The sequence below is a fragment of the Nomascus leucogenys genome, chromosome 13, assembly GCF_006542625.1.
Source record: "Nomascus leucogenys isolate Asia chromosome 13, Asia_NLE_v1, whole genome shotgun sequence".
Taxonomy (NCBI): Eukaryota; Metazoa; Chordata; class Mammalia; order Primates; family Hylobatidae; genus Nomascus; species Nomascus leucogenys.
The window spans coordinates 1,881,738-1,909,651 of record NC_044393.1 but is presented as its reverse complement, the minus strand read 5'-3'; the positions used below and the strand labels follow the sequence as shown (position 1 = coordinate 1,909,651).

Genomic DNA, 27,914 nt, shown 5'->3' with positions numbered 1-27,914 from the left:
GAGGGGCAGGCAGACAGACAGCAGGGGACAGGCAGGCCCGTGAGTTGGCCAGCGCCCTGCGAAGGGCAGAGGCAGGAAGAGAGGTGAGTAGGGTGACAGGAAGTGGAGGCAGCAAGGAAGGGAACACAGGGAGGACGCTGGAGGGAAGGGTGTGCACAGGTGAGCTGCCTCGCAGTCTGGTGTTGTCCTGACCTCACCTGGCATGAGTCCCCCCGGTAGCTGGCAGGGCACAGGCACAGCTCCACATTGCTGGCCAGGGCCCCCTGGCCTGCTGGGCTGGCCACCTCCAGTGCCACCCTGCGCAGGGAGACAGCTGAGGAGATCTGTGAGAAGAGGGCACGGATCTGCAGCTGCTCCAGGCTGGCCAGCACCATCATGAGCTCCTCGCGGGACACAGTGTTGCGAGTCTCCGTGTGCCGGAAGTTCCCCTGTGGATCCAGGATGGCACCTCAGTGGGGCCACACTCAATGGGACAGAACAGGGATCCTAGAACAGACCCCCAACCCTGTAGGGGATGGAGGGGCACAAAGACCACGGGGCAGGAGGAGGTACACACAGGTAGAAAAACCAGTCTCCCATGTGGCCAGCCAGCACCTAGATCCCTGCCTCACACCACACACCAAACCAGCTCCAGATGCCTTAAGAATTGAAATACACAAAGAGAACAGCCAAGCTTCTAGAAGAAAATATAGGCGGGTCCTTTCTGACCAAGTAGTGACAAATAAACTTTCTTAAACAAGATGCAAAAATGCTTGCTGCCAAGGAAAAAAGGATAAATTCAAATAAATTAACTATAAGACCATTCATCAAAAGACAGCTCAGGCTGGGTGTGGTGGCTCACACCTGTAATCCCAGAGCTTTGGGAGGCTGAGGCGGGAGGATCACCTGAAGTCAGGAGTTCAAGACCAGCCTGGCCAACATGGCGAAACCTCATCTCTACTGAAAATACAAAATTATCCGGGTGTGGTGGCAGGTGCCTATAGTCCCAGCTACTTGGGAAGCTGAGACAGAAGAATCGCTTGAACCTGGGAGGCAGAGGCTGCAGTGAGCCGAGATTGCACCACTGCACCCCAGCCTGAGCGACAGAGTGAGACTCTGTCTCAAAAAAAAAAAAAAAAAAAAAAAAAAAAAAAAAAAAAAAAAAAGAAAAACCAGATGAGCTTTGAAAGGGGAGAAGACTGTTATTACTCTGAAGTCTGACAGAGGGTAAGCACCAAGAATAACAAAGAACTCTAAAAGGATGGAAAAAGATTTGCAAGTCAAAGAGAAATGGGCAAAAGATGCTAACAGGCAGTGCACGGAGGAGGAAGTCAACAGCCCCTGAGCAGCTGCTCATCCCTCAGGGATCAGGGACTCGCAAAGCAGGTGGGAAGACAGCATGACACCCCCAGGGTGACGAGCACAGAAGATGTCTGACAATGGGTGTGTGGACCCCCCCCCCCAGCCCCCACCCCACTTCTGCTCCTAGGCTGTTTTCCACCACGGAGAATGGGCACAGCAGCACTGTGACCCCTTCTAGCCTTCCCGGATGTGCTGAGGTCCAGGAGGGACCTGGGTGCCCAAGCCAGCTCCCCTCACCTCCACCAGCTGCAGCTGCCCACGGTGAACGTGGCCAGGCGTGGGGTACGCCGGCTCCAGGAATGTGATGCTCATCTGGTTGCCCTGGGAAGGCACATGGGTAGGTGAGGGTCGGCATGGGCCTGGACCACCGTGCCGCTGGGCCACGCCCACCCAACCACCCTGCTGCATCATCTCAGCTCCCTCACCTGCAGCACCACATCTGGCCTGCTCTCCATGGGGACGAAGACATCTCCCCGCTGGGTCTCTGAATGCAGTTCATAACGGAGGGTCCCACCATAGGATGACACCTGGAGGCGGGACAGACAGAGGTGACCTGGCCAGACCCTGGCCACGGGCTCAGAGCCCGTCAGCAGTGGTCTGGGCACCCCCAGCACAGAGCCCCGAGCTGGCCCCAGATACTTGTGCTCATTCCCTACCTGGGACAGAGCCTGGGCACCCTCACGGACCCTCATGGAGCTCCCCCTCCCTGAACAGACCCCACTCCTGGCTCCCAACCCTCTCAGGCGCCCTGGCCATCCTCAAAGTGCCTCCCCCAGACCTGATGCCCTGCTTACCCGGTCCCCCAGGTAGGAGGGCGGGGCCTGCCAGTACAGCTCGGGGAATGCCTCGGGCACAGCCTCAGGCACGTGCCGCAGGTCTGCACGGAGCATCTCCGTCCCTTGCCGCCGCTCGTGGGGCACCACCTGCCGGTCAGTGCTCAGCAGCACCCAGCCCTCCATGTCCACGAACTGTGGGCACACATGTGGGTGCACACGGGTAGATGCCCACACATCACAGGGCCCCATCTTGCGTCCAGTCCCACCTACGCCCTCCCTGAGAAGGCGTTGCCCTCAGTCCTGCAGGCGCACCTCCTGGCGGGTGTAGGGCGAGCTCCGGCAGCGCTCCGTGGCCCCAAAGCAGAAGCAGCGGGTGCAACCTTTGGGGTTGGCAGCATCCAGGGAGAAGGTCCCAAGGCTGCACTGGTCACATCTGGGGCCCTGCACGTTCTCCTAGGGACGAGAGGACAGTGAGGATGGTCGGCAGGTGCCAGGTGCCTGACCCCAGGTTCCTGGTACCCACTTGCCCATGAGGATGACTCTCCCAAAAGCTTCTAGGAAGCCCCAGCTGCCCAGAGAGGCCCCTAAGGACACTGTTTCAGCTGATGAGGCCGGAGGGAGAGGCCAGATCTAGGCCCAGCCCTCACTCACCTTACAGTAGCACTGCCCTGTGAGGGGGTCACACACGCCGGGCGCAGTACCCGCCTCATGACAGTCACAGGGTCGGCAGCGGGGGTAGCCATGGAAGCCCGGTGAGCAGGTATCACAGCGGCGCCCAGTCACGTTGGGTCTGCACCTGCGGCAGGGGCAGGAGCTGAGCCCCTCTCCACCCCAGGTCACTCACACCAAAGTGAGACCTTGTAGGCACCCCCTACCCAGGCAACATCCTCCCAGAAGTGGAGGAGAGGGCGCTGCTGCACCCAGGGAGCATGAATGGGAGCCGGGTGGGTGCCAGGACCCGCCGGCTAGAGGAAAGGCTGTCCTCAAGGCCACCGGGGCTGCACTAACGCCGCTCTGGGCTCTCACTTGCACTGGCCGCTGTCTGTGTCACAGGTAGGGTCGGTGAGCTCCTGGACACCGGGCCCCGAGCAGTTACACTCCTCACAGCCGACCAGGGGGTGGCAGCCAAAGGTCTGGGGCTGGCACAGCAGGCAGTCAGGCAGGACGGTGCGTGGCGGGCAGATGCACTGGCCCGTGAGCTCGTCGCAGAGGCGGGCGCCGCAGTCACAGGCTGTGGGGCGGGTACAGGGTTTGCTGACCCCTCTTCCCAGTCCTGCCCTTCTCAGAGGCCCTGAATGCAGCCCTAGGGGATGTGACGGTGTGGCAGGGGTGGGGGAGACAAGAACAGGGACCCCTGCCCCAGGTGCTGAGCCTTGGACAGCTCCTGACGTGGAGGCAGCTGCTCAGAATCAACGTCATCGTCAGGGACTGTGGACCACCTGCTGGTCCCTGAAACCTTCTGCATGGCCCGCAAGCCGGAGTCCTGGGCCCAGGCCCGCAGACGGGGCAGTAATGCTGCCCTGCCAGGCTCTAGAACATTCTCCTGACCCTGCTTTCTGGTCGACCCGTCCACCTTGGGCTCTAGCACCAACTCCCTGCCACTGGGCGCCCAAGGACTGGGGTACTCACGCCTGCAGTTGGGGAAGCCCCAGTATCCGGTGGCACAGCGGGAGCAGTCACGGCCAATGACGTGGGCACGGCAGGGACACTGACCCCCGAAGGGCTCACACGTGGGGCCTGTAGCACCTACTTCGTGGCAGCCACATGGACGGGCTCCGTTGTTATAGAAGAGGGAAAGGGAGGCGGCAGCGTTTCGGCAGAACAGGGATGAGCTGCTGGGGCTACATGGAGGCGCAAGCGGTGAGGCCCAGCTCCCGGGCCAGACCCCCACCCCGGACCCCTGCCCTGCCAGAGCCCTGCCCACCTGATGTGGTAGCCCTGGGCTGCGCAGTGGCTGATGAAGTCGTAGGATTTGTCCAGGGGCTCCTCCCGGAGGTAGCCAAAGCTGTAGACGTTCTCAGGGACCACGAGTACATAATCCTAGGGGGTGAGGCCTGGTCACTCTCCCGCGGGCCCAGAGCCTGCAGTGGGGAGGCCCCCAGAGGATGGCTGGGACCAGGGTCCTGCAGGCAGCTCAGAGTCCTGGCGGCAGCAGCACTGCCCAGCCCTTGGCCCTGGCTGCTCAGGGGAGGCCACTCCAAGCCAAACAGCAGCTTTTGGGGGCGTGACAGGCAGCAGCATTGATGAGACCTCCTGGTGTCTCCCACATCTCTGTCTACTGGCCATGCCTTCCTCCTCCCTCTCCTTCCTGGAGGCCCCGCCTCCTCCAGGAAGGCCACCCTGACCAGCAGGGTGCAGGGTGCAGGGTGCAGGGTGCAGGGTCCGGGGCCCCTCTGAAGCCTCACAAGGTGGATCAGGAGGTCCCCAAAGGCAGGAGCTGCTTTGCTGGGCACAAGGCTGGGCCTCAGCAGGCCCAGAACAGACAGACCCAGCCCAAGTGTACCAGAGTGTATGACAAGTGTAAGGACAGCTGGTCCCTGAGAAGGACACCAGCTGGGACTCACCAGCCAGAGCCACCGGCCCTCAGGCACACGCAGGGTCACAGTGAGCTCGCTGTGGGTCACGTCCAGCAGGGCCTGGCCCTCACACACCACCAGGGTGCGGCAGCCGTAGCCATGTGGACAGAAGCTGGCGTTGGCGTGGCCTGGGCGGGGAAGAAAGGCAGGGTCAGGCCCCCATCTCCAGCGCCCCCAAGACACCCAGAGGGTTGAAGGTGGCAGCATTGGGGCAGCCAAGGAGTGCCTGCTGGCCAACGGCCACAGGCATGGGACGTGCCCAAGAGGTCTGCAAGGCTGGCCCCTCATGTCATGGGGTGGGCCGCATCATGACCTACAGATGTCATGCAGGACACCTCTAGGTGCCGGTCAACTCCATGTGCGGGACCCCAGGCTTGGCCACGCCAGGAACCAGACAAACACACAGGGCCACATGTGCTGCCAGCGGCATCCTGGGGCAAGCCTTCAATTGGCCACATGCCATGGAGCACAAAGGGGCTTCCCAACACACGAGACAGAGGCGAGACCCAGCCTTTTCTGGGAATGGGGGGGGGCGGGCGGGCGGGCGGCTGGGGGCTGCAGGCTGCAAGGGCAGCTAGTTTGAGAACTGACGGCAGGACAGGGTCATGTTGCCTGTCACTCATAGCAGGTAGCACAGGCCACACTGTGGCGCCGGCGTTCCAGCCTCATCGTGTGCGGTAGCCTCTCCACCCCCTACACCAGACACTCACCCTGCCACACGCGGCCGGCGTTGATGAGGACTTCCACGCGGAAGGTGGGGTGGGCTGGCTGGTAGCCGTGCAGCAGGAAGGCATAGCGGCCCAGTGTGGGCACATGGGTGGTGAAGACCACGGTGGCCTGCAGGAATAGGCCCCAGTGAGCAGGCTGAGCTGTGAGCCCCTGCTGGCCCCTGGACCGCCTGCCCTGGGTTGGGGCCCAGATTCCTGCCCTGACACCCCCGTCCCTCTAGGGACCACAGCCCTCACCTGGGGCTCACGCAGCAGGGTGGGCTCCGCATCAGGGTCCACGGCGGTGGGGGGCCGAGGTTGGGGTCCGGTTGTGGACGTGGCTGGAGTGAGATCCTGCGCGTGGGTCAGCGGGAGGCCGGGCGGCAGCGGGATCACCTGGCAGTCCCTGAGGATGATGGGCTGGGGCGGCTTTGGGAAGCGCGAGGGCAGACAGGCGGCACTGGTGAGAGCACAGTGGGTGAGTCAGAGCCGGCCCTGCCGCCGGGCCCTCGGCCGCGCCCCTCCCAGCCCCACTACCTGCCACTACCTGCTGGGGCCAAAGGTGCCATGGCTGCTGATGCAGCGGACCCGGGGTTCCACAAACTCCGGGCTGAACTCCTCAATGGGTACCAGAGTGACCCCGTGCTGCAGGCAAAGGGACGAGATGCTGCAATGCCCGTGTGCGGGGAGGATAGGGGGTGCAGGCGGTACAATGCGGGGGCCGGTCACACAGCTCAGACCCAGGAAACTGCAAACCCAGGTGTCCGACAGAGCCCTGCTCTTTGCGGGAAACCCTTGCCCCTGCTCCGGCTGCACAAACCCCACCCCTAGCCCAGCGTGTGGGCCAGTTCCTGGGCCCACAGGCCTATGCGGCTCCTTCCATAGCCCTCTTCCTCCCCCTCACCCTCCCATCCGTCACTGTTCCCCCACCCTTATCTCGAGTGCTGCTTGGTGCCAACCAGGCCGGGACAGGCCCAGCTCTCCCAGGACCTGGCCCAGGCAGGTGCTCAGCAGGCACAAGCCGCAAATGGGTTCTCCCTTCCCGTGTGGCCATGTGAGGTTGGTGTCTCGGAACACGGCAACTTATCTGCAGACACAATGGTGGGAGACGCGGCTGCACAGAACATGTTGTGTGGCATTTATAGAAAGTTCCAGGCCAGGTGTGGTGGCTCCTATCTGTAATCCCAGCATTTTGGGAGGCCCAAGAGGGCGGATCACCTGAGGTCGGGAGTTTGAGACTAGCCTGGCCAATATGGTGAAACCCCGTCTCTCCTAAATTTACAAAAATTAGCCGGGCCTGGTGGTGAGTGCCTATAGTCCCAGGTACTTGGGAGACTGAGGCATGAGAATCGCTCGAACCCAGGAGGTGGAGGTTGCAGTGAGCCAAGATCTTGCCATTGCACTCCAGCCTGGATGACAGAGTGAGACTCCATTTCAAAAGAAAAAGAGAAAAAAAGAAAGTTCCAGAACAGGCAACCAACCAACGCTGTCTGTGCCAGGAGGTGGCTGCCCTGGGGCCTGGAGCTGTGACCGCAGGTGCTTTCCTGAGCACGTGGAACAGCTCGGGGGGACGTCAAAAGGGACCGAATCCACAAAACGCTTGCAGGAGGGGTGTTCCAGAGCATGAGCGAGTGCGGCCGCCTTGGGGACCTGGGACCCCAACTGTCCTCTCCCCTCTCATGCATGTTTCAAATCTTCTGAAAGAAGCTGACCCCTTGGGGTGGGGGCCTGAGGGGTCCTTACCAGGAAGAAGCGTGCCTGCTCAGCTGTGAGCCTCACGCTGGCCTCCGAGTCCAGGTGGAAGACAGCCAGGCGGTCCTGGGTATCCCGGGCGGTGCCCCGGCACAGGGCGCTATGGGGGGAGGGTGGTCAGCAGGTGGGGCAGCCCCGGGCATGCCCTTACTCCAGCCCCACCGGCTCCCACTCACCTGTACAGGCAGGGGTGCAGGGAGAGCAGCCCCTGCTGGGGGGCCCGCTGTGGGGTGTGCACGGCCACGCCCACCTCCTGGCGGGCATCCTCATTGGCATACTCCACCACCAGGGCATAGCGGCCCGGCTGCGGCACTGCCACCTGAAGCTGGACGTCCACCTGCAGGGAAGGCAGGATGACGGGACGTCGTGGGCCTCCGCTCCCACTCCAGTACCTCCCTGACCCCAGGGCCTGCCCCTCAGCTGAGTCCCGCCCTGACCCGGAGAGCTCCAGGCGAGTGGTGGGGGCTGAACTGTATGTGGAGGCCACAGCCGACCCCATGTACAGACAGGCACCGAGGTCACACACGCAGGAGGCAGGAGGCAGGAGGCAGGAGGCAGGAGGCAGGGGATCCCTGACTGGTTGCTGGACTCCATGGCCTGAGGCAGTGCCCTGCTCCTATAACCTGCCACAGGACCCCCAGCCCCCAGGCCAAGGTCCTACAACACCCATTGCTCCGTGGGGTCCCAGGACACGCACATCACTGCCCGTGCAGGTGATCAGTGGCGGATGCGATGGGCTGAGCTGCTCCGTGGGGCAGGGCCGGGGCAGGCTGTTGTCCTGGCGACACTGGGCCTCCAGCCCAGCGGCTGAGGGGAAGCCATCCAGGGGGAGGTGTGTGTAGAGGAGGCAGCTGGGGGGACACAGGCCGTGGTCAGCCCCAGGTCCGCCCAGGTCCCCAGAGACAGCCTGAGTGGGGGAAGCCAGGCACAGTGGGGGTCCATCCAGGCAGCCCCCACCCCGGTCCCACCGCACACGTGGCCCTCACTTGTTGCCAGACTGCTGGGCAGAGGGGCGGTATGTGCAGGCCTCGGTCACCCGCAGCTGCAGGAGTGCCGCCTCGTAGTATGCGCTAGGCAGCAGAACCACGTAGTCCTGCAGGGTGGAGGTGGTGCTGAGAGTGGTGGGCCCACCCCCTGACCCGGCCCCCAGCCCTCACTCTGGCCCCCGCCTCACCAGGAGCACCCCTTCGGCCTCCACAAGCAGGGCCCAGGTGCCAGGGTTCAGCACGAAGGGCTCTCCGAAGCCCCTCTGGGGCACGGTGATGAAGGCAGGTTCCGTGCTGGGTGGGAAGGCCACGGGCTGGCTCTGCGCTGTGCCTGGGGAGGCAGGGGGTGAGACTCCTGAGCACAGCCCTTGGGGCCACCCCAGGCTGTACCCCCTACAGAGTTGGGGATAGGCTGGTCCTACCACCCACATGAGCCAGAGGAAAGTGGCGGGGCTTGGGAGTGGGCTGGGCTGATGGGGCAGGAGCTGGGTAGGGCAGGGCGGGGCAGGGCGGGGCAGGGGCAGGGGCAGGGGCAGGGGCAGGGGCAGGGGCCCAGGGACCCCACTCACAGTTGGCGCAGGCGGCCGACCTGCCCTCCTCTCGCACAGAGACCCGCCCGCTCACACTCATGGCCCCCCGGTTGACGTATCGGAAGACAAGCCAGAAAAGGTCGGGGGAGGTCAGGTTCAGCCTGGCCACGATCCTAGGCTGGGTGGGCGTGGAGCGTCGGGTCACTCTCCCTGACCACTGCCAGTCTGAGGCCCGGGCCTTCAAGGGGCCTGCCCACCCCTCCCTGCCAGCCATGCCTGGCTCCACTTCTAGGCTGAGGCTGGGAGGGGGAGCACAGCGCTCACCTGGACAGGTGCCATCTGCGCGTAGCCCCTCCAGCTGAAGTTCTCAAACTCGAGGGGGTTGAAGCCAAAGCGCATGGCGTGACCCTCAGGTGTGGCGGCCTCCTCCAGCTCCAGGCGCAGGTGGTGCAGGTCCGGGAGGTAGTGGTCCCTCGCAGGCCTGGTCACAGCAGGGGCTGGTCAGGTGCAGCCTGGCCATCCTACCTGGCCCTGCACAGTGGCCCCGGATCTCCAGGGAGGGCGAGGCCTCATGTGGGCCCGGAGGACAAGCTGCCTGCCCCGCTCCCCGCCACCCAGGGGGGAAGGGGTACCCACTCGCTGCAGGTAGGGCCCTGGGTGTTGGGGCGGCACCGACAGGCGCCTGTCCTCGGTTCACAGCTCTGGCCCAGCGCACCGCCAATGTCACACCGGCAGCCTGCAGGGAGAAGCTGGGAGGTCAGAGGCTGCCTGGCCCCCACCCAGCCTCAGGGGCCCCTCACAGCCAGACTGAGAAGCCTGCCTTGGGCTCTCTGGACGATGGAGAGTCAGGGCTCGGGGTGAGGGTGACGGTGAGGGTGAGGCGAGGGTGAGGCGAGGGCGAGGGCGAGGGTGGGGAAACTGCCGTCTGCCCGGGTGCAGGACAGGGGAGAGGAAGCCACACATCTGGGTGGGAGCTGCGCCCCCTCTCCCACACCCTGGCACAGGCTGGCACCAAAGGGCAGCCGTCCATCACCCGGGCCTCATGCTGCTCAGGCTGCACTTGTCCCTCTGGGCCTTGGGTTCCCCAGCATAAACTGAGGGGAGGCCGGGCCGTGGTCTGCGATGAGCGAGTGGGCACTCACTGCGGCAGCCGAAATAGTCAGTCTGATCCAGTCCAAAGAAGCCATCCTTGCAGGCTGCGCAGGCCTGGCCACACACGTGGGGCTTGCAGAAGCACTGGCCGGTGCGCTGGGGGCCGAGGGAGGAGGTGAAGTGGGGCAGGGTAGGGTCCCTACCCGTGTGCCCCCAAATCCCCCACCCCTTGGTCCTCAGACTCACCGGCTGGCACTCAGCAACTCCACCCAGCGTGCCCCTGGGGTCGCAGCTGCAGCCTGGGGAGAGCAGAGCATGACTCAGATGCTTGGTGGGGCAGGAGAGCCTGGCTCCAGCCCCCCCGAGGAACCCCCACACACTAACACCCCCTCCAGGGCACACTCACAGGCTCCAGCCCCCCCCCAGGAACCCCTGCACCCCAATACTCCCTCCAGGATACACTTGCGGGTACAGTTCCCCAAGGAACCCCTATACACCAACACTCCCTCCAGAGCACACTACAGGCTCCAGCCCCCCAAGGAAATTCCGTACCCCAACACTCCCTCTGGAGCATACTCACAGACTCCAGCCCCCCTAGGAACCCCTGTACCCCAACACTCCCTCCAGGACACCCTCATGGGTATAATCCCTGGAGGAACCCCAACCCCAACATTCCCTCCAGGGCACACTCACAGGCTCCAGCCCCCCGAGGAAATCCCATACCCCAACACTCCCTCCAGAGCACATTCATGGACTCCAGTCCCATGCAGAAACCCCCCACACCCCAACATTCCCTCCAGGACACACTCATGGGTGCAATCCCCTGAGGAACCCCATACCCCAACACTCCCTCCAGGGCACACTCACAGGTGCAGTCCCTCCGAGGAACCCCCGTACCCCAATACTCCCTTTAGGGCATGCTCATATGCTCTAGCCCCCCAAGGAACCTCCATACCCCCAATACTCCCTCAGGGCACCCTCGCAGCCCCCCCGAGGAACCCCACACCCCAACATTCCCTTCAGGGAGCACTCATGGGTACAATCCCCCGAGGAACCCCATATCCCACCACTCCCTCCAGGGCACACTCACGGGCTCCAGCCGCCCCAGGAACCCTGCACCCCAATATTCCCTCCAGGATACACTTGCAGGTACGGTTCCCCAAGGAACCCCTGTACCCCAATACTCCCTCCAGGGCACACTCACGGGTACAGCCGCCCCAGGAACCCTGCACCCCAATATTCCCTCCAGGATACACTTGCAGGTACGGTTCCCCAAGGAACCCCTGTACCCCAATACTCCCTCCAGGGCACACTCACGGGTACAGCCCTCGGGGTTGCTGGGGCTCAGTCCCCAGAACCCAGGTTTGCAGCGGTCACAGCTCGGCCCCTCCACGTGAGCCCGGCACATACAGGGAACCTGTGCCTGGGAGAAGACAAGACTGCAGGTCAGAGCGGCGCCCTGCTCTCCCACCCACAAACCTCAGCCATAGAGCCCTGACAAGGGGTAGTGAGGGCTGAGGGCTGAGGGCTGAGGGCTGAGGGCCCTCACCTGTGACTCACAGGAGTCACCTGCAGTGGGGGCAGAGGACCAGCCTAAGGAGCAGACAGGCCCTGGGGTTGCCATGGCAACTGAGCAGCAGGCAGGAAGCCCTGGTGTCACCGGACTTGGGACTTTTAGCCTGGCCTGGGTCTCCACTCATCTCCCACACACGAGCAGACTTGGGCTCACCTCAGAAAGGGCAGGATCCACTGGGGCCAGACCGGCAGGGTGGCAAGAGCCAGCTGTGAAGAGAGGACCATGCCTCGGTCATTCCCCGGTGACCAACTCAGAAGGCCAAGGGCGTCCCAGGCCCAAGCAGAACCCACGGTCCCACGGGAGCTGAGGACCAGCGCAGGTGCCTCTCATCCACATGGACGGCCTGAAAACACACACCTCCGTGCTCCCTCCGCAGCAACGGACATGCCATCCCACCACACAGCACCTGCTCATGGACACGCATGCAAACGTGCACCGCGTGGGATACCCGTGGACATTCCACATGCAGTGTGACACACATCCGAACAAGCACACAAACGCACGTGAAAATGCACCCACTACACATGCACTAACACACGCACACACCCGTGAAAGGACACGAACGTGCACACCCACACTTGAGACATGCGACACATGCACCCACTTACGCGATGTGCGCACCCACACATGACACGCGCACCCACACGTGACACGCATGCCCATTTACACGACACGCGCACCCACTTACGCAACACGCGCCCACTTATGCAACGTGTGCACCCACACTTACATGGCACGCACACCCACTTACGTGACACACACACCCATTTACGTGACATGCACCCACATTTACGCGATGTGCGTACCCACTTACGCGACACGCGCATCCACTTACGTGACACACGTGTCCACACTTACACGAAGTGCACACCCACTTACACGACATGCGCAGACTTGAGACACGCGACGCGCACCCACGTGACACACAAACCCACTTACACGACACGTGCACCCACACTTACGCGACATGCAACATGTGCACCCACTTATGCGACACACGCACCCGCACTTAGGCGACACACGCACCCACAGACAACATGACACGTGTACACACAAAACACAACACACACACCCACACTCACGAGACACGACAGGCGCGGATGCACAGTACGCAGACACGGGCAGTACACAGACACTCCTGCACAGCATGTGAACAAGGCACGAACACAGAGCATGGGGACGTAGTCGCAGTTCACACAGCACACAGATGCACGTGAACAGCGTCACAAGAAGGCAGGCAGCGTGTGAACAGCACATACACCCACGAACAGGCCCAGCACCTGGTGCACACAGCCACCTGCCTGCTCACCTTCGCAGTAGGGGAAGTTGTAGGCACCGGGCACACACGTGTCACACCGCAGCCCCGTCACGCGAGGCCGGCAGCTGCACTGCCCACTCCGGGGGTCGCAGGCTGCGTGCAGGGAGCCTTCGGCAGAGCAGTGGCAGGCTGCAGACAAGGATAGTTGTGGGCACGCAGTGGAGACCGCACCCACCTCCCCACCACGTCTTCCCTAGGCACTCACGGACACAGCTGGGGAAGCCGTGGAAGCCGGGGCTGCATTCCTGGCAGGCGGTGCCTGTGTAGCCGGGGCGGCAGCGGCACAAACCTCCCGCCCCACAGAGCTGGTCCAGGGCTCCCCGGGGGTCGCAGGTGCATGCTGCAGGGGGACAATGGGGTCAGGCCCTGGCGCCATGTGGGTGGCAGAACCCCTTCCTGCCCTGACCCTCCGCTCACCTTGGCAGTTGGGGAAACCATGGTAGCCAGGGCGGCACCGGTCACAATGCGGTCCAGCAAACTCAGGCTGGCACAAGCAGCGGCCGGCCTCATCGCAGCCCTCGGGCAGGGTTCCTGCAGGGCTGCAGCCGCACACTGCAGAGCGGAGTGGACGTCAGGGTAGACCAGGCCCACGGGCCTCCCCTACCCATGCCCACATGGAGAGGTGCCACTCACACTGGCAGAGAGGGAAGTGGAAGTAGCCGGGGGCACAGCGATCACATGTGGCTCCCTCGAAGCCCTCTCGGCACCTGCACCGGCCTGTGTCAGGGTCACAGCGGTCATCGGCCACTCCAGGGCTGGAACACTGGCAGGCTGCAGGAAAGGGCGGCCCACATGCTTGGTCAGAGGCACCAGGTCTCTGGTGTCCGCCTCGAGCGCAGGTAGAGGTTGAGCGGGGAAAGGGGACTCACGCTGGCAGCTGGGGCCATAGAACCCTGGCGCGCAGAGCTCACAATGGGTGCCTTGGAAGTTGGGTTTGCACACGCAGCGTCCCACCCTCGGGTCCTTCCGGCAGGCGTTGCCCTGGGTCCCTGCCGCGCTACAGTCACAATCTGGAGAGTGGGGACAGGCAGGGGAGTCTCAGATGCCCTGCAGACCCCAGTACGCCCCTCCTGACAAACCTTCCCTCTCCACGAACTCATTTTCTTACACTTTTACACGACACTAACTAGGAAATAAAAGAATAAAAATCCCAACAAGGGCTGGGCATGGTGGCTCACGCCTGTAATCTCAGCACTCTGGGAGGCCGAGGCGGGCGGATCACAAGGTCAAGAGTTCGAGACCAGCCTGACCAACATAGTGAAACCCTGTCTCTACTAAAAATACAAAAATTAGCTGGGCATAGTGGCGCACGCCTGTAATCCCAGCTACTTGGGAGGCTGGGGCAGGAGAACCGCTTGAACCCGGGAGGCGGAGGTTGCAGTGAGCTGAGATCGTGACAGTGCACTCCAGCCTGGACGATGGGGCGAGGAAAAATTTCAACAAGGAAGAGGCGTGTTTGGGAAAACAGTGGCGTGCAGCAAAGTCAGGCCAACTATCAAAACGCTTCATTAGTTATTTGTTACCTAGATTCCTAGTTAGCTGCAAGCATTAACACAAAGAGAAAATACAAACAAATCAAAACTCCAAACAAGCCGCAAAGCAAATTATAGTTTCTTTAGAAACAATGTCGTGTGTTGGGAAGAAGGTAGAAAGAATGTATCAAATGTCTTAACTTACGCATGAAAGGAGGGTCGTGAACATGCTTCAGTTTTTGTTACTGACAGAAAAATAAAGGTTCAATACTTGTCAAAAATGTAAGAGTAACCACTGGTCAGACCAGAACGCAGAAAGAGAGCTTGCAAACCTCCCCAGAGAGGAAACAGTAGCAAAAACACAGACCAAAATCAAAGCACGTTTTCTTGCTCTAACTTGTGAAAGTCAGGAAAGGAAACATTTCAGCAGAAAAGGAGAAACGATACAAGGGCAGGAGCGAGCCCGAACTGACAGCGGCAAGGACCATCCTGGGGCTGGGCTGTCTCCTTCATGAGATAAAAACTGAAGACGTCAGTGTGACCAAGAGGAAACTCCAGCCATAGCCTCTTGAAAGAGCGTAGCTTAAACCAACGCCTCAGACAGGTGGTAAACCAAGAGCTGTGTGCAGGGAGCTGGGGTGGACGCAAACACAGAGGTGAGTGAGGACAGAAGGCATGGCAGTAATAAGACAGAGGGAAGCTCAGACACACCACCCAACAGGGCAGCAGAAACGAACCTCTAGAAGCAGGAAACGTGTCCTGGGGGTGAGGGAAGCTAAAACTATTAAAACGGCAAGGAGAATTTGGCAAAACCAGAGTCTCAGAGAGACAGAGACTGGATGGAGATACATAGTTAGAATGTGACAGCTCAGAGGGACAGAAATTAAGCAAGGGTACTGTGGGTTTGAAGAGCATAATGAACAAGCCTGCTTTTTTTTTTTTTTCCCACTCTTGTCACCCAGGCTGGAGTGCAGTGGTGCCATCTCGGCTCACCGCAAACTCTACCTCCCGGGTTCAAGCCATTCTCCTGCCTCAGCCTCCCGAGTAGCTGGGATTACAGGCATGCGCCACCATGCACAGCTTATTTTGTATTTTTAGTAGAGACAGGGTTTCTCCATGTTGGTCAGGCTCGTCTCGAACTCCCAACTTCAGGTGATCCGCCCACCTCAGCCTCCCAAAGTGCTGGGATTACAGGCGTGAGCCATTGCGCCTGGCCACAAGCCTGCTTTAACATGCCAAATCGATACTCCATAGAGAACACACATTCCTGTCCAATGTTCCTGGAACAATCTAAAAGTGGTCACATTCTAGATTAGAAACAAAGAAAATCTCAAATTCCAACAACAAAAGGCAGAAACTGCCAGTCGCGGTGGCTCATGCCTGTAATCCCAGCACTTTAGGAGGCTGAGGCGGGTGGATCAACTGAGGTCAGGAGTTCGAGACCAGCCTGGCCAACATGGTAAAACCCCATCTCTACTAAAAATACAAAAATTACCCAAGTATGGTGGTGGGCGCCTGTAATCAATCCCAGCTACTCGGGAGGCTGAGGCAGGAGAATCACTTGAACCTAGGAGGTGGAGGTTGCAGTGAGCCGAGATTGTGCAACTGGACGCCAGCCTGGGTGACAGAGTGAGACTCTGTGTCAAAATAAATAAATAAATAAATAAATAAATTAAAAAAATAAAAGACGTCACATTCTAGGTGAGAAACAAAGAAAATCTCAAATTCCAATGACAAAAGGCAGAAACTGTCAGTGTGCCAAGTCTAACTATGATGCAGCAAAACCAGAACTGAACACCACGAAAAGGACCCGAGGGAAACCTCAGCACCTTCAACAGTGACAGGTTGAAAGAAAATAAAACCCCAAATGATAGACTATTTAAAAAAAAACAGCAATGAGGACACCCCACATCTCAAACTACGAGACACCTAGCCAAAGCTGTACTCTGAGGAAAATTTATAGCTTTAAACTAGAGTTTCCCAGCCTCAGGACTACTGACATTCTGGGCTGGATAACTCTTTGTTGTGTGTGCAGGAGCAGTCCTGTGTTGTAGGAGGTTCGCAGCATCCCTAGCCTCTACCTACTGGATCAGTTACATCCATCAGTCATCACAACCAAAAATGTCTCCCGACATCATCAAATGCTTCCTGTGCATCAAAGTCACCACTGGCTGAGAACCACTGCTTTAAGCCTTTTGGTTGGGAATGAAGACAGACTAAAAATAATAACTCAAGAAGCTATTTAAAAAAAGTAATATACAAAGTGGATTAAAGAAATTGAATATTAGAAAGGAAAATCTCTTCTCCCAACTAAAGAAAGAAAAACCTCAGCAGGTCATATCAGAGAACCGCACCTGTACTTCGAACAGACCAGCCAACGCAATGAACCTCTGTTAGGTCTGATCAACCAAATAAAAAAAGAAAGAAAATAAAAATAAAAGTAGACGAGAACAGAAATGAACAGAAATTTTAACTTTATAACAGGCTATTGTGCATAACTTTATGTCAATACATTTAAAAATCCAAACAAAATACACAATTTGCTAATACAAATAATCAAACCTGACTTACGATGAGGAAGAAAACTGGCTGGGCATGGTGGCTCACGCCTGTAATGCCAGCACTTTGAGAGGCTGAGGCAGGTGGATCACTTGTGGTCAGAGTTCAAGACCATCCTGGCCAACATGGTGAAACCCCGTCTCTACTAAAAATACAAAAAATTGGCCAGGCGTGGTGGCAGGTACCTGTAATCCCAGCTACTCGGGAGACTGAGGAAGGAGAATCGCTTGAACCCAGGAGGCAGAGGTTGCAGTGAGCCGAGATTGTGCAACTGCACTCCAGCCTGGATGACAGAGTGAGACTCCATCTCAAAAAAAAAAGGTGAGGTAGAAAACTGAATACAATAGCCACAGAATACATTAAAATCTTAATTTAAGATCTCTGTTGAAAAACAGGTATCAGAGGCCGGGCTCAGTGGCTTACACCTGTAATCCCAGCACTTTGGGAGGCCAAGGCGGGCGGATCACGAGGTCAGGAGATCGAGACCATCCTGCTTAACACGATGAAACCCCATCTCTACTAAAAATATAAAAAAATTAGCCAGGTGTGGTGGCGGGCACCTGTAGTCACAGCTACTCAGGAGGCTGAGGCAGGAGAATGGCGTGAACCTGGAGGGCGGAGCTTGCAGTGGGCCGAGATCGTGCCACTGCACTCCAGTCTGGGCGACAGAGCGAGACTCTGTCTCAAAAAAAAAAAAGAAAAGAAAAGAAAAGAAAAGAAAAACAGGTATCAAGACCAAAGGGTTTTGTAAGTTTGACCAGACTTTTAACAAGTAAATAATTTCTGTGATTTTTAAACTGATTGGGAGCATAAAAAAGTGTGGATCATTTCCCAAGTATTTTACAAAACCAAAACAATCTCACTTGTGAATTTAGACAAAATAAAATATTGATGTTCCACGCTGTGTCCCCGTTAGGAAAGACAATACAATTCACTGTAATGAACACACTGAAAGCGAATGCTGTACAGCCACAGGTAATTACTGAGTGCTTACTATGGCCCAGTAGCAAAAAGATGAACTGTCAGTTTACACCAGGGATTAGCAAACTAGTATGTGGACTCCTCACTTGTTTTTGTAAATAAAGTTTTATTGGAACGCCGCCAAGCCCACTCATGAATACATGTTCTATGGCTGCTTGCAAGCTACAGCTGGTAACGGTAGAGCTGAGGAGTCTCCCCACAGGGACCACACGGCCCTCAGTCTCTGACATTTACCGTCTGGACCTTTTCCGACAGTTTGTTGACCCCTGGTTTACACTATTGATGAAAAACTAAACATTTCCACGTCAAAAAGAAAACCATCACAGAACCAGCAGACAAGAGAATTCCTGGGTAAGGGAGCAGCATCTAAATCCGACCCAGCCAGAGATTCAGTAGAACAACATGGTCAGAGTCACCTAAAAATTTACAAAATCAGGACACAGAAAAAAGCTCCCCCAAAAAATTAGGGGCAAGTGACCCATCAGGAGAAAAACACACAACTTATAAGAAATAGGTGATACAGGCTGGGAGCAGAGGCTTACGCCTGTAATCCCAGAACTTTGGGAGGCTGAGGCGGGCAGATCCCTTGAGGTCAGGAGTTCGAGACCAGCCTGACCAACATGGAGAGAGCCCGTCTCCACTAAAAATACAAAAATTAGCCAGGCATGGTGGCGCATGCCTGTAATCCCAGCTACTTGGGAAGCTGAGGCAGGAGAATCATTTGAACTCGGGGGGCAGAGGTTGCAGTGAGCTGAGATGGCAGCATTGCACTCCAGCCTGGGCAACAAGAGTGAAACTCCGTCAAAAAACAAAAAAAAAAAAAGAAAGAAAGAAAGCAGTTGAAAAGTCAAGATTCAAGCTTACAGAGTAGTCAAAGTGCAGCTAAAAACAACACAATATCGTGCCAGGCATGGTGGCTCATGCTTGTAATCCCAGCACTTTAGGACACCAAGGCAGGCGAATTACCTGAGGTCGGGAGTTCAAGACCAGCCTGACCAACATGGAGAAACTCTGTCTCTACTAAAAATACAAAATTAGCTGGGCGTAGTGGCACATGCCTGTAATCCCAGCTACTCGGTAGGCTGAAGCAGAAGAATCATTTGCATCTGGGAGGCACAGGTGGTAGTGAGCCAAGATCACACCATTGCATTCCAGCCTGGGCAAAAAGAGCGAAACTCCATCTCAAAAAAAAAAAAAAAAATACATAATATCAAATACAATCTAAGACCCCACTCACTGGGAAAGATGCCATGCTTGTATGTCCTGTCACGAAAGGGAAAAACCCTACCAACTAGACTGTGATATGCCATCAAGCAAAAGACACGTCCCAATTCCAGAAACACTAAAAAGCGAGGCAACATGGCTCTGACTTGAGAATATTTTTTGTCTATCAAGCCAAGAGTGATAGACTCTGCTATGTGGTAATGGTGATGGTTTGGTCAGCAGGTGCCATGCTGCCCTGTGGCTGTGACTGTAGGCTGGGAGACTTTTTTTTTTTTTTTTTAATTTATTTTTTGAGATGGAGTCTCACTCTGTCACCTAGGCTGGAGTGCGATGGTGGATCTCAGCTCACTGCAACCAGGTTCAAGCAATTCTCCTGCCTGAGCCCCCCAAGTAGCTGGGATTATAGGCACGCACCACCATGCCTGGCTAATTTTTGTATTTTTAGTAGAGATGGGGTTTCACCATGTTGGCCAGGCTGGTGTCTTAACTCCCGACCTCAGGTAATCCACCTGCCTCGGCCTCCCAAAGCGCTGGGATTACAGGTGTGAGCCACTGTGCCCGGCCAGTTTTCTACCTCATCTTAATAATGCTTTATCACAGCATAATTAAAAAAAAAGAACCTAGATTTCCAACTACTGGGGGTTGTTTAAATAAATACTTCATTAGTCCCTATGAAACGGGCCACGAGACAATGTGTTTGCAGGATTGCGGCTGGGGCGTAATCACAGGACAGGGTGCAGAGCGCGTGACGAAGCTTGCGAAAGAGAAGTGCTTGTGTACAGAGAGCATTCAAGTGCTGTGCAGAGGTGGTGGAATTGTGGCTAACTTTTTGTGTTTTTCTTTTTGAGATGGAGTTTCGCTCTGTTGCCCAGGCTGGGGTGCAGTGGTGCAATCTCGGCTCACTGCAAGCTCCGCCTTCCGGGTTCAAGCGATTTTCCTGCCTCAGCCTCCCGAGTAGCTGGGACTACAGGCGCCGGCCACCATGCACAGCTAGTAGAGATGGGGTTTCACCGTTAGCCAGGCTGGCCTTGAACTCCTGACCTCAGGTGATCCACCCGCCTTGGCCTCCCGAAGTGCTGGGATTACAGGCGTGAGCCACCACGCCCGGCCCCCAATTTTCTTTTTTGAAACAAGGTCTCACTGTTGCCCAGGCTGGAGTGCTGTGGTATAATCATGGCTCACTGCAGTCTCGGCCTTCCAGGCTCAAGCAATCCTTCCACCTCAGCCTCCGGAGTAGCTCAAACTACAGGCACACATCACTACGCCCGGCTAATTTTTGTATTTTCCATAGAGACAGGGCTTTACCATGTTGCCTGGGCTAACTTTTTTCTTTGGCTTTATACCTACCTATATTTCTGAAGGTTTTCCAGTGTGAATAGACATAATTTGCATAAAAAGAAATAAGCCAAAAATAAAGTGACCAAATGAAAATCCTTCTTCTCCAAGAACTTCCTGTGAAGCAGCTCCCATGGCTGCAGGGCAGGCTGGGGACCTGGGGGCCTCAAGGACACTTACTCACAATCTGGCCGGCTGGCAGCACCTGCTCCCTGGTGTCATTGGAGGATGAGGGCGTCGCTGAGGGGAAGAGACATGCACGTTGGCCAGGTCTGCTCAGAACCCCAGCACCCTACACCCCCTGCCACCCTTGGTCTCTCAGCGCAATCGGAGGACAACATGACCCACCCCGGGGAACCCCTCCACCCCCCGCAGCGCTCCCGGAGTCCAGCAGGCAGTGGTGTCTGTTCAGATGCCCCTGGCAGGTGCTCACGGTAGCAACTTGGGAAGCCTGTGAAGCCCTTGGCACACACGTCACACCGCTCCCCGGAGAAGCTGGGCCGGCAGTAGCAGCGACCCGTCAGGTCCTCGCAGGTGCCATCCGTGAAGTCGGACTCGCAGTTGCAGCCTGGGCAGGGGCAGGAGCTGGGTAAGCCTGGAGCTACCAGGACCCAAGGGGCGGGCTCCAAGATGGGGCAGTCTCTACCTCCCCAGCCAGGGCCGTGGGAATGAGGGCTACAGCCAGGCCCCCTGGGGAGACATGAGAGCTGGGGACCCGCCCCGTGGCCTGGGAGGCTCCATCCTGGGCTGGCCTGGAAGCTCAGGACATCCCCTCCAAAGCAGCCCCAAAGGCCCAAGAATGCCTCTTTCCGGGCAGACCCTGAGACCCAGGACACCCGCCCAGCTGATCCCACTCACGGCGGCAGACGTGGGGCGAGTCGAGAGGGTGGTCGGGAGAGCGGTAGAAGCCGGGCAGGCAGCGCTCACAGTTGACGCCGGTGGTGTGGTGCTGGGGGTGCAATGGCCGTTGAGTCTGGGGAGGTCCCTGCCCTACCTCGGGGCCAGCCCATTCCCAGCCCTCTAGCCCAGCCCACCTGGCAGTCGATACAGACGCCCCCACCCTGATAGGTGCCATCCAGGCTCTGGCTGGCGCGGCGCCGGTCCACCTCAGGGTCGTAGTAACAGTCGGTGGCATGGCCATGGCAGTTACAGGCTAGAGAGAGGGGAGCACAGCTGTCGGCACGCCCTCCACGGGCCCAGGCACCGGGGCCCTCTCATGGGTCAGGGTGTGGGCAGGACGCGTGTGTGGGAGGAGGCACTCACATTGGCACTCGTTGGCGCTGTTGGCAGTCGCAGGCTTCCACGGCTGCTGGTTGAAGCCGGGGCAGCAGCGGTCGCAGGTGCCCCCACAGGTGTTGTGCTGACAGGTGCACTGCAGCCTGTGGGGTACACAGGAGGGGGGCTCAGGCCCATCCTGGAGACAGGTGGCAGGTGCTAAGTCCCTTCCCTGAAGGGGCCTGTGATCCCCTCGATGGCTTGGCTTGCCACATGGACACGGCCCTCCGCTGCTGTTTCTCCAGCTGTCAGGCAGCAAGCACTTGCCCAGACTCAGCATCCCCGAGCCAGTGGCTCTGACGCAGCTTCCCCAGGCTCAGGAAATGGACACAAGGAAAGAGGCGGTGGAGGACAGGGTCTCACAGGGCCTTTGCGGAGGCGGGACTGGGGAGCAGGTGTGCATTGACTGGGTGGGGCCTAGGACAGGGCACCTCAGGGGTCAGTAGAGTCCCCCTTGCCTGCAGGTCAGGATGGAGACCTGCGTTCTCCAAAACTGAGTTATGACCTTTCCACTTCAGCCAGGACTGGAGCGTAAGCCCAGGACCTCCCTGAGCCAGAAGGGAAAGGGGTCCATTTGCACCCCCCAAGGCTCAGATTTCGCTTAGCAGGCAGGACTCCTAGGCATCCTGGTCACCTCCCTAGGGCCAAGTGGCCAAGAACTGCTTCCTTCTTCCAGCTGGGGTGGACACTAAGTCAGAGGGCTGGAATCTTGCCTTATGTCCTGTGGGCACAGTGACAGCTGGAGGGAGACAAGGCCTGAGGTTAGAAGCACCTACTGCTCAATATTAGCCAGGACAAGCAGACCAAAGCCTTGCCCCAGCACACAACACAGCCAGACCGCAGCGGGAGTCCCCGCCCCAGATCAGGCCCTGCCGGAGGCTGCAGGGCAGTGTGTTTCCTGAGCAGGACCCCAGAAGTCAATCAGAGAGGATTAGACCCAGAGCCTCAAATCGTCCAGCTCTAGTCCTGTCCTCCACGGAGCCCACCTCACAGGGCCTCGGGAATCAGTACTGCTTTCTCTCAGAATCCAATCTGGGAAGGCCATACCCTCAGTGAGAGGAACTGGGAAATAAACTGCCCGTTGGCACAGGTGATCGACAAAGAAGCTGTTCTATCTTCACACCAACTCCAAGCACCTATAAGCAAGGGCCTGAAGCTGGTGTTCCGTTTTTCAAAAATCCACATAGTCAAGAAATTGATAGGAAAAGTGGTGCCAGGCTGGCGACACCCTGGGGTGCATAGCAAAAGCTCTCCCAAAACCATCCCAATCCCAGGGCACACCAGAAGCACAAAGATAAACCCTGCTAAAGACCTTGCAGAGAAACAATGTGGCAGGTCAGCAGAAAGAGCCCCAAGAACCTCACAAAATGGAGTAATCTAGTAGAAGCCGAAGAAGAATGTTAAAAATGGTCATAAGGAAATCTAAAACATAGGCTGGGCGCAGTGGCTCATGCCTGTAATGCCAGCACTTTGGGAAGCCAAGGTGGGTGGATCACGAGGTCAGGAGATCGAGACCATCTGGCTAACAAGGTGAAACTCCATCTCTACTAAAGAAAAATACAAAAAATTAGCCGGGTGTGGTGGCTGGTGCCTGTAGTCCCAGCTATTCAGGAGGATGAGGCAGGAGAATGGCATGAACCCAGGAGGTGGAGCTTGCAGTGAGCCGAGATTGTGCCACTGCACTCCAGCCTGGGCAAGAGTGTGATACTCTGTCTCAAAAAAGAATAAAATAAAATAAAACAGAAATCTAAAACATATTTAAAAAAACACTATGGAAAACAGGCAGATGTGAAAAAGAACCAATCAGAACTTCTAGAAATGAAAAATGAAACTATAAAATTAAAGACTCAATGGATGGGCTAAACAGCAGACCAGACACAGTAGAAGAGAGATTTAGTGAAGTGGAAGAAGAGCTAAAGAAGCTATCCAGAAGACAACTCAGAAGATAGAGAGGAAATAGAAATTACGAGAAGGAAACCAGAAGGTGCTCCTGTATCTAATGGGGACTCCAGGGGAAAAGAGGTAGGAAATGGAGCCAACAGTCAGGAAGAATGGCCAAGGATGGTCTGGAATTAATAATGAACACATGGCCAGGTGTGGTGGCTCACACCTGTAATCCCAGCACTTTGGAGGCTGAGGCAGGTGGATCACGAGGTCAGGAGATCGAGACCATCTTGGCTAACATGGTGAAACCACCCCATCTCTACTAAAAATACAAAAAAAAAAAAAAAAAATGGCTGGGCACAGTGGCTCATGCCTGTAATCCCAGCACTTTGGGAGGCCAAGGCGGGCAGATCACGAGGTCAGGAGATTGAGACCATCCTGGCTAACATGATGAAACCCCGTCTCTACTAAAAATACAAAAAAATTAGCTAGGTGTGGTGGCGGGCGCCTGTAGTCCCAGCTACTCAGGAGGCTGAGGCAGGAGAATGGCGTGAACCCGGGAGGCGGAGCTTGCAGTGAGCCGAGATCGTGCTACTGCACGCCAGCCTGGGCAACACAGAGAGACTCCGTCTCCAAAAAAAAAAAAAAAAAAAAAAAGTTTGAGTCCTGAGCAAGAAAAAAATCCCAATCCTCAACACATCACAATAAATCTGCAGAACACCAATGGCTCATAAAAAGTCCGGGAGAGGAAGATGACCCACAGAGGATCAGCAACTGCAGGGACAATGGACTCTCCCAAGCACCTGGAGAGATGAAGAGACAGTCAAATCATTTCTCCAAAGTGCTGAGAGACACAGCTACCAACCATGAATCCTACAGTCAGCTCAACTATCATTCAAGAGGGAGGACAAAACAGCCGTTTTCAGACAATTCCGGGTAGACTGTCATGGAATAGAAAAACTATGGAGTGCATTTCAGGAAGGAGGAAGCAGCAACCCAGGGGATGGTGATGGTGGGGGTGATGACGGTGATGGTGGGGGTGGTGACGGTGATGGTGGTGGTGACGCTGATGGTGGGGTGGTGACGTGATGGTGGGGGTGGTGACAGTGATGGTGGGGTGATGACGGTGGGGGTGGTGACAGTGATGGTGGTGACGGTGGGGGTGGTGACAGTGATGGTGGGGGTGGTGATGGTAGGGGTGGTGACGGTGATGGTGGGGGTGGTGATGGTGGGGTGGTGACGGTGATGGTGGGGGTGGTGATGGTGGTGGTGACGGTGATGGTGGGGGTGGTGATGGTGATGGTGGGGGTGATGATGATGGGGGTGGTGACGGTGATGGTGGGGGTGGTGATGGTGGAGGTGGTGATGGTGATGGTGGGGGTGGTGATAGTGGTGATGATGATGGGGGTGGTGACGGTGATGGTGGGGGTGGTGACGGTGGAGGTGGTGACGGTGATGGTGGGGGTGATGGTGGTGATGATGGTGGGGGTGATGACGATGGTGGGGGGTGACGGTGATGGTGGGGGGTGACGGTGATGCTGGGGTGATGACGGTGATGCTGGGGTGATGACGGTGAGCTGGGGTGGTGACGGTGTGGGGGGGGGGGTGGGGGGGTGACAGTGATGGTAAGGGTGATGATGGTGGGGGTGGGCTGGTAGTGGGGGTGATGGTTTGGGTGGGAGTAAGGTGACGGTGGAGGCAAAGAGGCAGAAAATTGCTGGCTGAAAACATGGAGCCCCCTTCCCTGGAGGAGAGACGGGGTGGCGGGTAAAGGGTGCAGGCAGAACACGGGCAGGCTGATGTTTTGGGACACTGGTGCGTGACCAGGTGCTGGTAACAGAGTCTGTGGTTCCAGGAAAGATTCCCAGTCACCCCTGCTTGCACCTGCAGGGAGAGCTGAGCTCAGTCCACACCCAGGTGCGGTGAGTCAGGGGATGGCAATGTCTTCCCTGCAGGCCAAGGCAAGCCCTGGCTCCTGTGCCCTTCCTCTCCTTGGAGGCCCACTTGGCTGCCTGGCGGGTTCCACTCCCTGCTGTCACGAGCTGTGTCCCCACTTGGCACTTAATTTCCCAGGACAACTTAGCTCTGCTGGAGCTCAGCAGCCTGAAGCTGTGCTGGCAGCAACCAGTGCCCAGGGTGGGTCCCCAGGGCCCATAGCTCCTGGCAAACAGCCCAAGTCCTCCGGCTCAGGTGACTGTGACGCTCCTCCCCTCAGACCCATCAGCCACATCCGAAGGGGCCTGGGGCTCCCACCTCTGCTCGGCACTGGCCGTGAGAATGGGAGTGAACCTTTATCCTGTCTGAGCTCCACCCGCCTCCCCACCTCCCCTGTAAACTGGAGTGTGGACAGAGCAGTAAGACCCCTGCAGAAGGCAGGGGCAGGTCCCAAATCCAAGCGCATGAAGTTGGGCTGCTCAGTTGCAGGCACTAGATGAGCCCTGCCGGCTCCCTGCTGGGGGTCCAGGAGCCTCGTCACACACTCAGCCTCAGCTGCACCACTCTGAGTGGCTTCTGTCCAGCCCCATGACTGCACTGCCACCCTCGGGTGTTACACCCTCCGGGCACCACGCTGAGTACTGGTTTGTGTGTTTCCCAGCTGCCTCCCCCAGAACAGGTGCTCCTGAGGCTGGGATGGGGTCCCACCCTGTGTTCCCATTCCCAGGAAAAGGGCCCAGCATGGGTTAGGGGCTCAACACACAGCTGCTGGCTGAAGGAACCAACAGAGGGAGGGAGGAAAGGACGGACGTGCCCTGGGGCTGCTTCTCGGCAGAATGAGCCCGGCCCTACCTTACTGAGGATTCTGGGTGAGGCCCAGGCATGTGCAGGTGCCAGCACCAGGGCCATTGCCCGTTCTGTGAGGGGCTCCCGGGAGGTGGATGCTCTGCAGTGCCCTCGGCCGCCCCCGAAAGCAAGCACAAAGGGCACCGCAGATGTGGGGTGTTGGCTGCCCCCACCTCGCCATCCCCGTCCTGGGCCCTGGTCCCTGCTTGGCTGGAGTGAAGGTCAGGGCTGGGGCAGCAGGAAAGTTGTCTGTTGTGTCCTAAAAGGTTGGGGGAGCTGGGCGGGTACCCCCAAAGTGAATTAGGGCTGCCTTGGCAGATAGTGGGCACCTGTCCATTCTGGGGGACGCAAGTGTGGAGTTGGGGATCAATCATCCCCATCACTGACTCCCCTCCATGGGGCCCCAGGTGTCCACTATGGTGGGAAGGCCAGCTGGCCTGGGGTTCCGGAGAGCCCCACTTCTGCTGGCAGCAGGGCAAGCCCCCCCCCCAAACCAAGATAGGGCACCCTGGGGAGGCTGCACACGCCCTGGCCTCCACATCACTGCACAGATGAGGCAACTGAGGCCCGTGCGGTGGTCATCAGTTCAGGTCACACAGACAGCAGGGTCGTGGTGGGCCATGGAACCAGGTCACCCACCCTCAGGTTAGGCAGGGGTGACAAGGCCAGGCCGGCAGCTGAGAACCGCACCCGAACGGGGCCTCACCCGAACGGGGCCTCACCCGAACGGGGCCTCACCCGAATGGGGCCTCACCCGAACGGCGCCTCACCTGAATGGGTCCGTGGGGTCTTTGGCATGGCAGGCATCCGCGTGGCCGTGGCAGACACAGCGGCCTCCGATGCTGATATCCTTGATGCTGTAATAATACTGCACCCGCAGGCTCCGTGAGCGCCAGGTGGCCACGCCTCACCCACTCTGAGTCCCGGGTCCACCCAGCCAGTCCCCCTCCCCCGCCTGGGCCATGGGCAGCTCACCCGGCGGGTGACTGTGGGGTCCCGCAGCGCCTTCCCCATGAGGTGGCCCAGCAGCGTGTTGGTGCGCAGGAAGCGCAGGCGGACGTTGGTGGCCTTGGTGAACTCACGTAGCAGCGGCGAGTAGGAGAAATTCATGGCACCTGGACGTCCATTCACCAGGGACACCACGATCTGCGGGCAGTATGCGGTGAGGCCAGTGTGGCCCCAGCCCCTGCTCGGCACTGCCCCTCCCGGGCCCACCTCTCCATTCTCCAGCCCCTGCACCGCGCTGCCCCTCCCGGCCCACCTCTCCTTCTCCAGCCCCTGCACCGCGCTGCCCCTCCCGGGCCCACCTCTCCCTTCTCCAGCCCCTGCACCGCGCTGCCCCTCCCCGGCCCACCTCTCCGTTCTCCAGGGGCACGATGCGTGAGTACTCGGTGGTGCAGATGGCCGCGTCGTCCCGTGTGATGCGCTCCAGCGTCTGTGGCCCAAACCGCTCCAGACAGTCCCTCTTGGAGGCTGCAGGGAATGGTGGGAGAGGAGGGCGCTGGATCACCAGGAAAGCCTGGGCCCCCTCAGTGCCCTGGGCCCCTTGACGTCTCTGGGCCTTGCCACTGAGGCTCCCAGGGGCCAAGAGACCATGTGACAGAGACCACAGCTCACTGGCTGAGGGGTCCTGGCCCGTTGGACTGCACTGCCCCCCACCGCTCTCCCTTGCACGCTTCGAGTGCGAGTGACCCCCCCAGTGACCATCCTCACCCCCTTCCTTGGGGACAGACGCCTACTGCCCATCAC

The 27,914-nt window shown here is 58.2% G+C and overlaps 1 protein-coding gene across 6 annotated transcripts in view; it reads right to left on the bottom strand.

Moving 5' to 3' along the window:
• Positions 1-27,914, bottom strand: part of LAMA5 (laminin subunit alpha 5) — a 58,755-nt gene that overhangs the window by 16,312 nt on the left and 14,529 nt on the right. For all 6 annotated transcript variants that reach the window (XR_004033082.1, XR_004033083.1, XM_030826613.1 and 3 more), the window contains exons 4-41: positions 27,520-27,638; positions 27,141-27,311; positions 26,936-27,033; positions 21,489-21,604; positions 21,260-21,378; positions 21,084-21,174; positions 20,659-20,793; positions 20,406-20,465; positions 13,524-13,664; positions 13,288-13,425; positions 13,072-13,206; positions 12,860-12,994; positions 12,646-12,783; positions 11,490-11,542; positions 11,078-11,183; positions 10,007-10,059; positions 9,811-9,916; positions 9,305-9,404; positions 8,993-9,149; positions 8,708-8,846; positions 8,327-8,469; positions 8,139-8,245; positions 7,850-8,003; positions 7,329-7,489; positions 7,144-7,252; positions 5,948-6,045; positions 5,659-5,860; positions 5,404-5,530; positions 4,682-4,821; positions 4,042-4,157; positions 3,747-3,958; positions 3,144-3,348; positions 2,769-2,913; positions 2,430-2,570; positions 2,136-2,309; positions 1,767-1,868; positions 1,579-1,662; positions 198-428 (exon numbers count right to left, since the gene is read on the bottom strand). Coding sequence is in view for 4 of the 6 variants with exons in the window: in XM_030826613.1 (XP_030682473.1) it covers positions 198-428; positions 1,579-1,662; positions 1,767-1,868; positions 2,136-2,309; positions 2,430-2,570; positions 2,769-2,913; positions 3,144-3,348; positions 3,747-3,958; positions 4,042-4,157; positions 4,682-4,821; positions 5,404-5,530; positions 5,659-5,860; positions 5,948-6,045; positions 7,144-7,252; positions 7,329-7,489; positions 7,850-8,003; positions 8,139-8,245; positions 8,327-8,469; positions 8,708-8,846; positions 8,993-9,149; positions 9,305-9,404; positions 9,811-9,916; positions 10,007-10,059; positions 11,078-11,183; positions 11,490-11,542; positions 12,646-12,783; positions 12,860-12,994; positions 13,072-13,206; positions 13,288-13,425; positions 13,524-13,664; positions 20,406-20,465; positions 20,659-20,793; positions 21,084-21,174; positions 21,260-21,378; positions 21,489-21,604; positions 26,936-27,033; positions 27,141-27,311; positions 27,520-27,638 (4,961 nt within the window). In the remaining 2 variants the exon portion in view is untranslated. The remainder of the gene's footprint in view (positions 1-197; positions 429-1,578; positions 1,663-1,766; positions 1,869-2,135; positions 2,310-2,429; positions 2,571-2,768; positions 2,914-3,143; positions 3,349-3,746; positions 3,959-4,041; positions 4,158-4,681; positions 4,822-5,403; positions 5,531-5,658; positions 5,861-5,947; positions 6,046-7,143; positions 7,253-7,328; positions 7,490-7,849; positions 8,004-8,138; positions 8,246-8,326; positions 8,470-8,707; positions 8,847-8,992; positions 9,150-9,304; positions 9,405-9,810; positions 9,917-10,006; positions 10,060-11,077; positions 11,184-11,489; positions 11,543-12,645; positions 12,784-12,859; positions 12,995-13,071; positions 13,207-13,287; positions 13,426-13,523; positions 13,665-20,405; positions 20,466-20,658; positions 20,794-21,083; positions 21,175-21,259; positions 21,379-21,488; positions 21,605-26,935; positions 27,034-27,140; positions 27,312-27,519; positions 27,639-27,914) is intronic.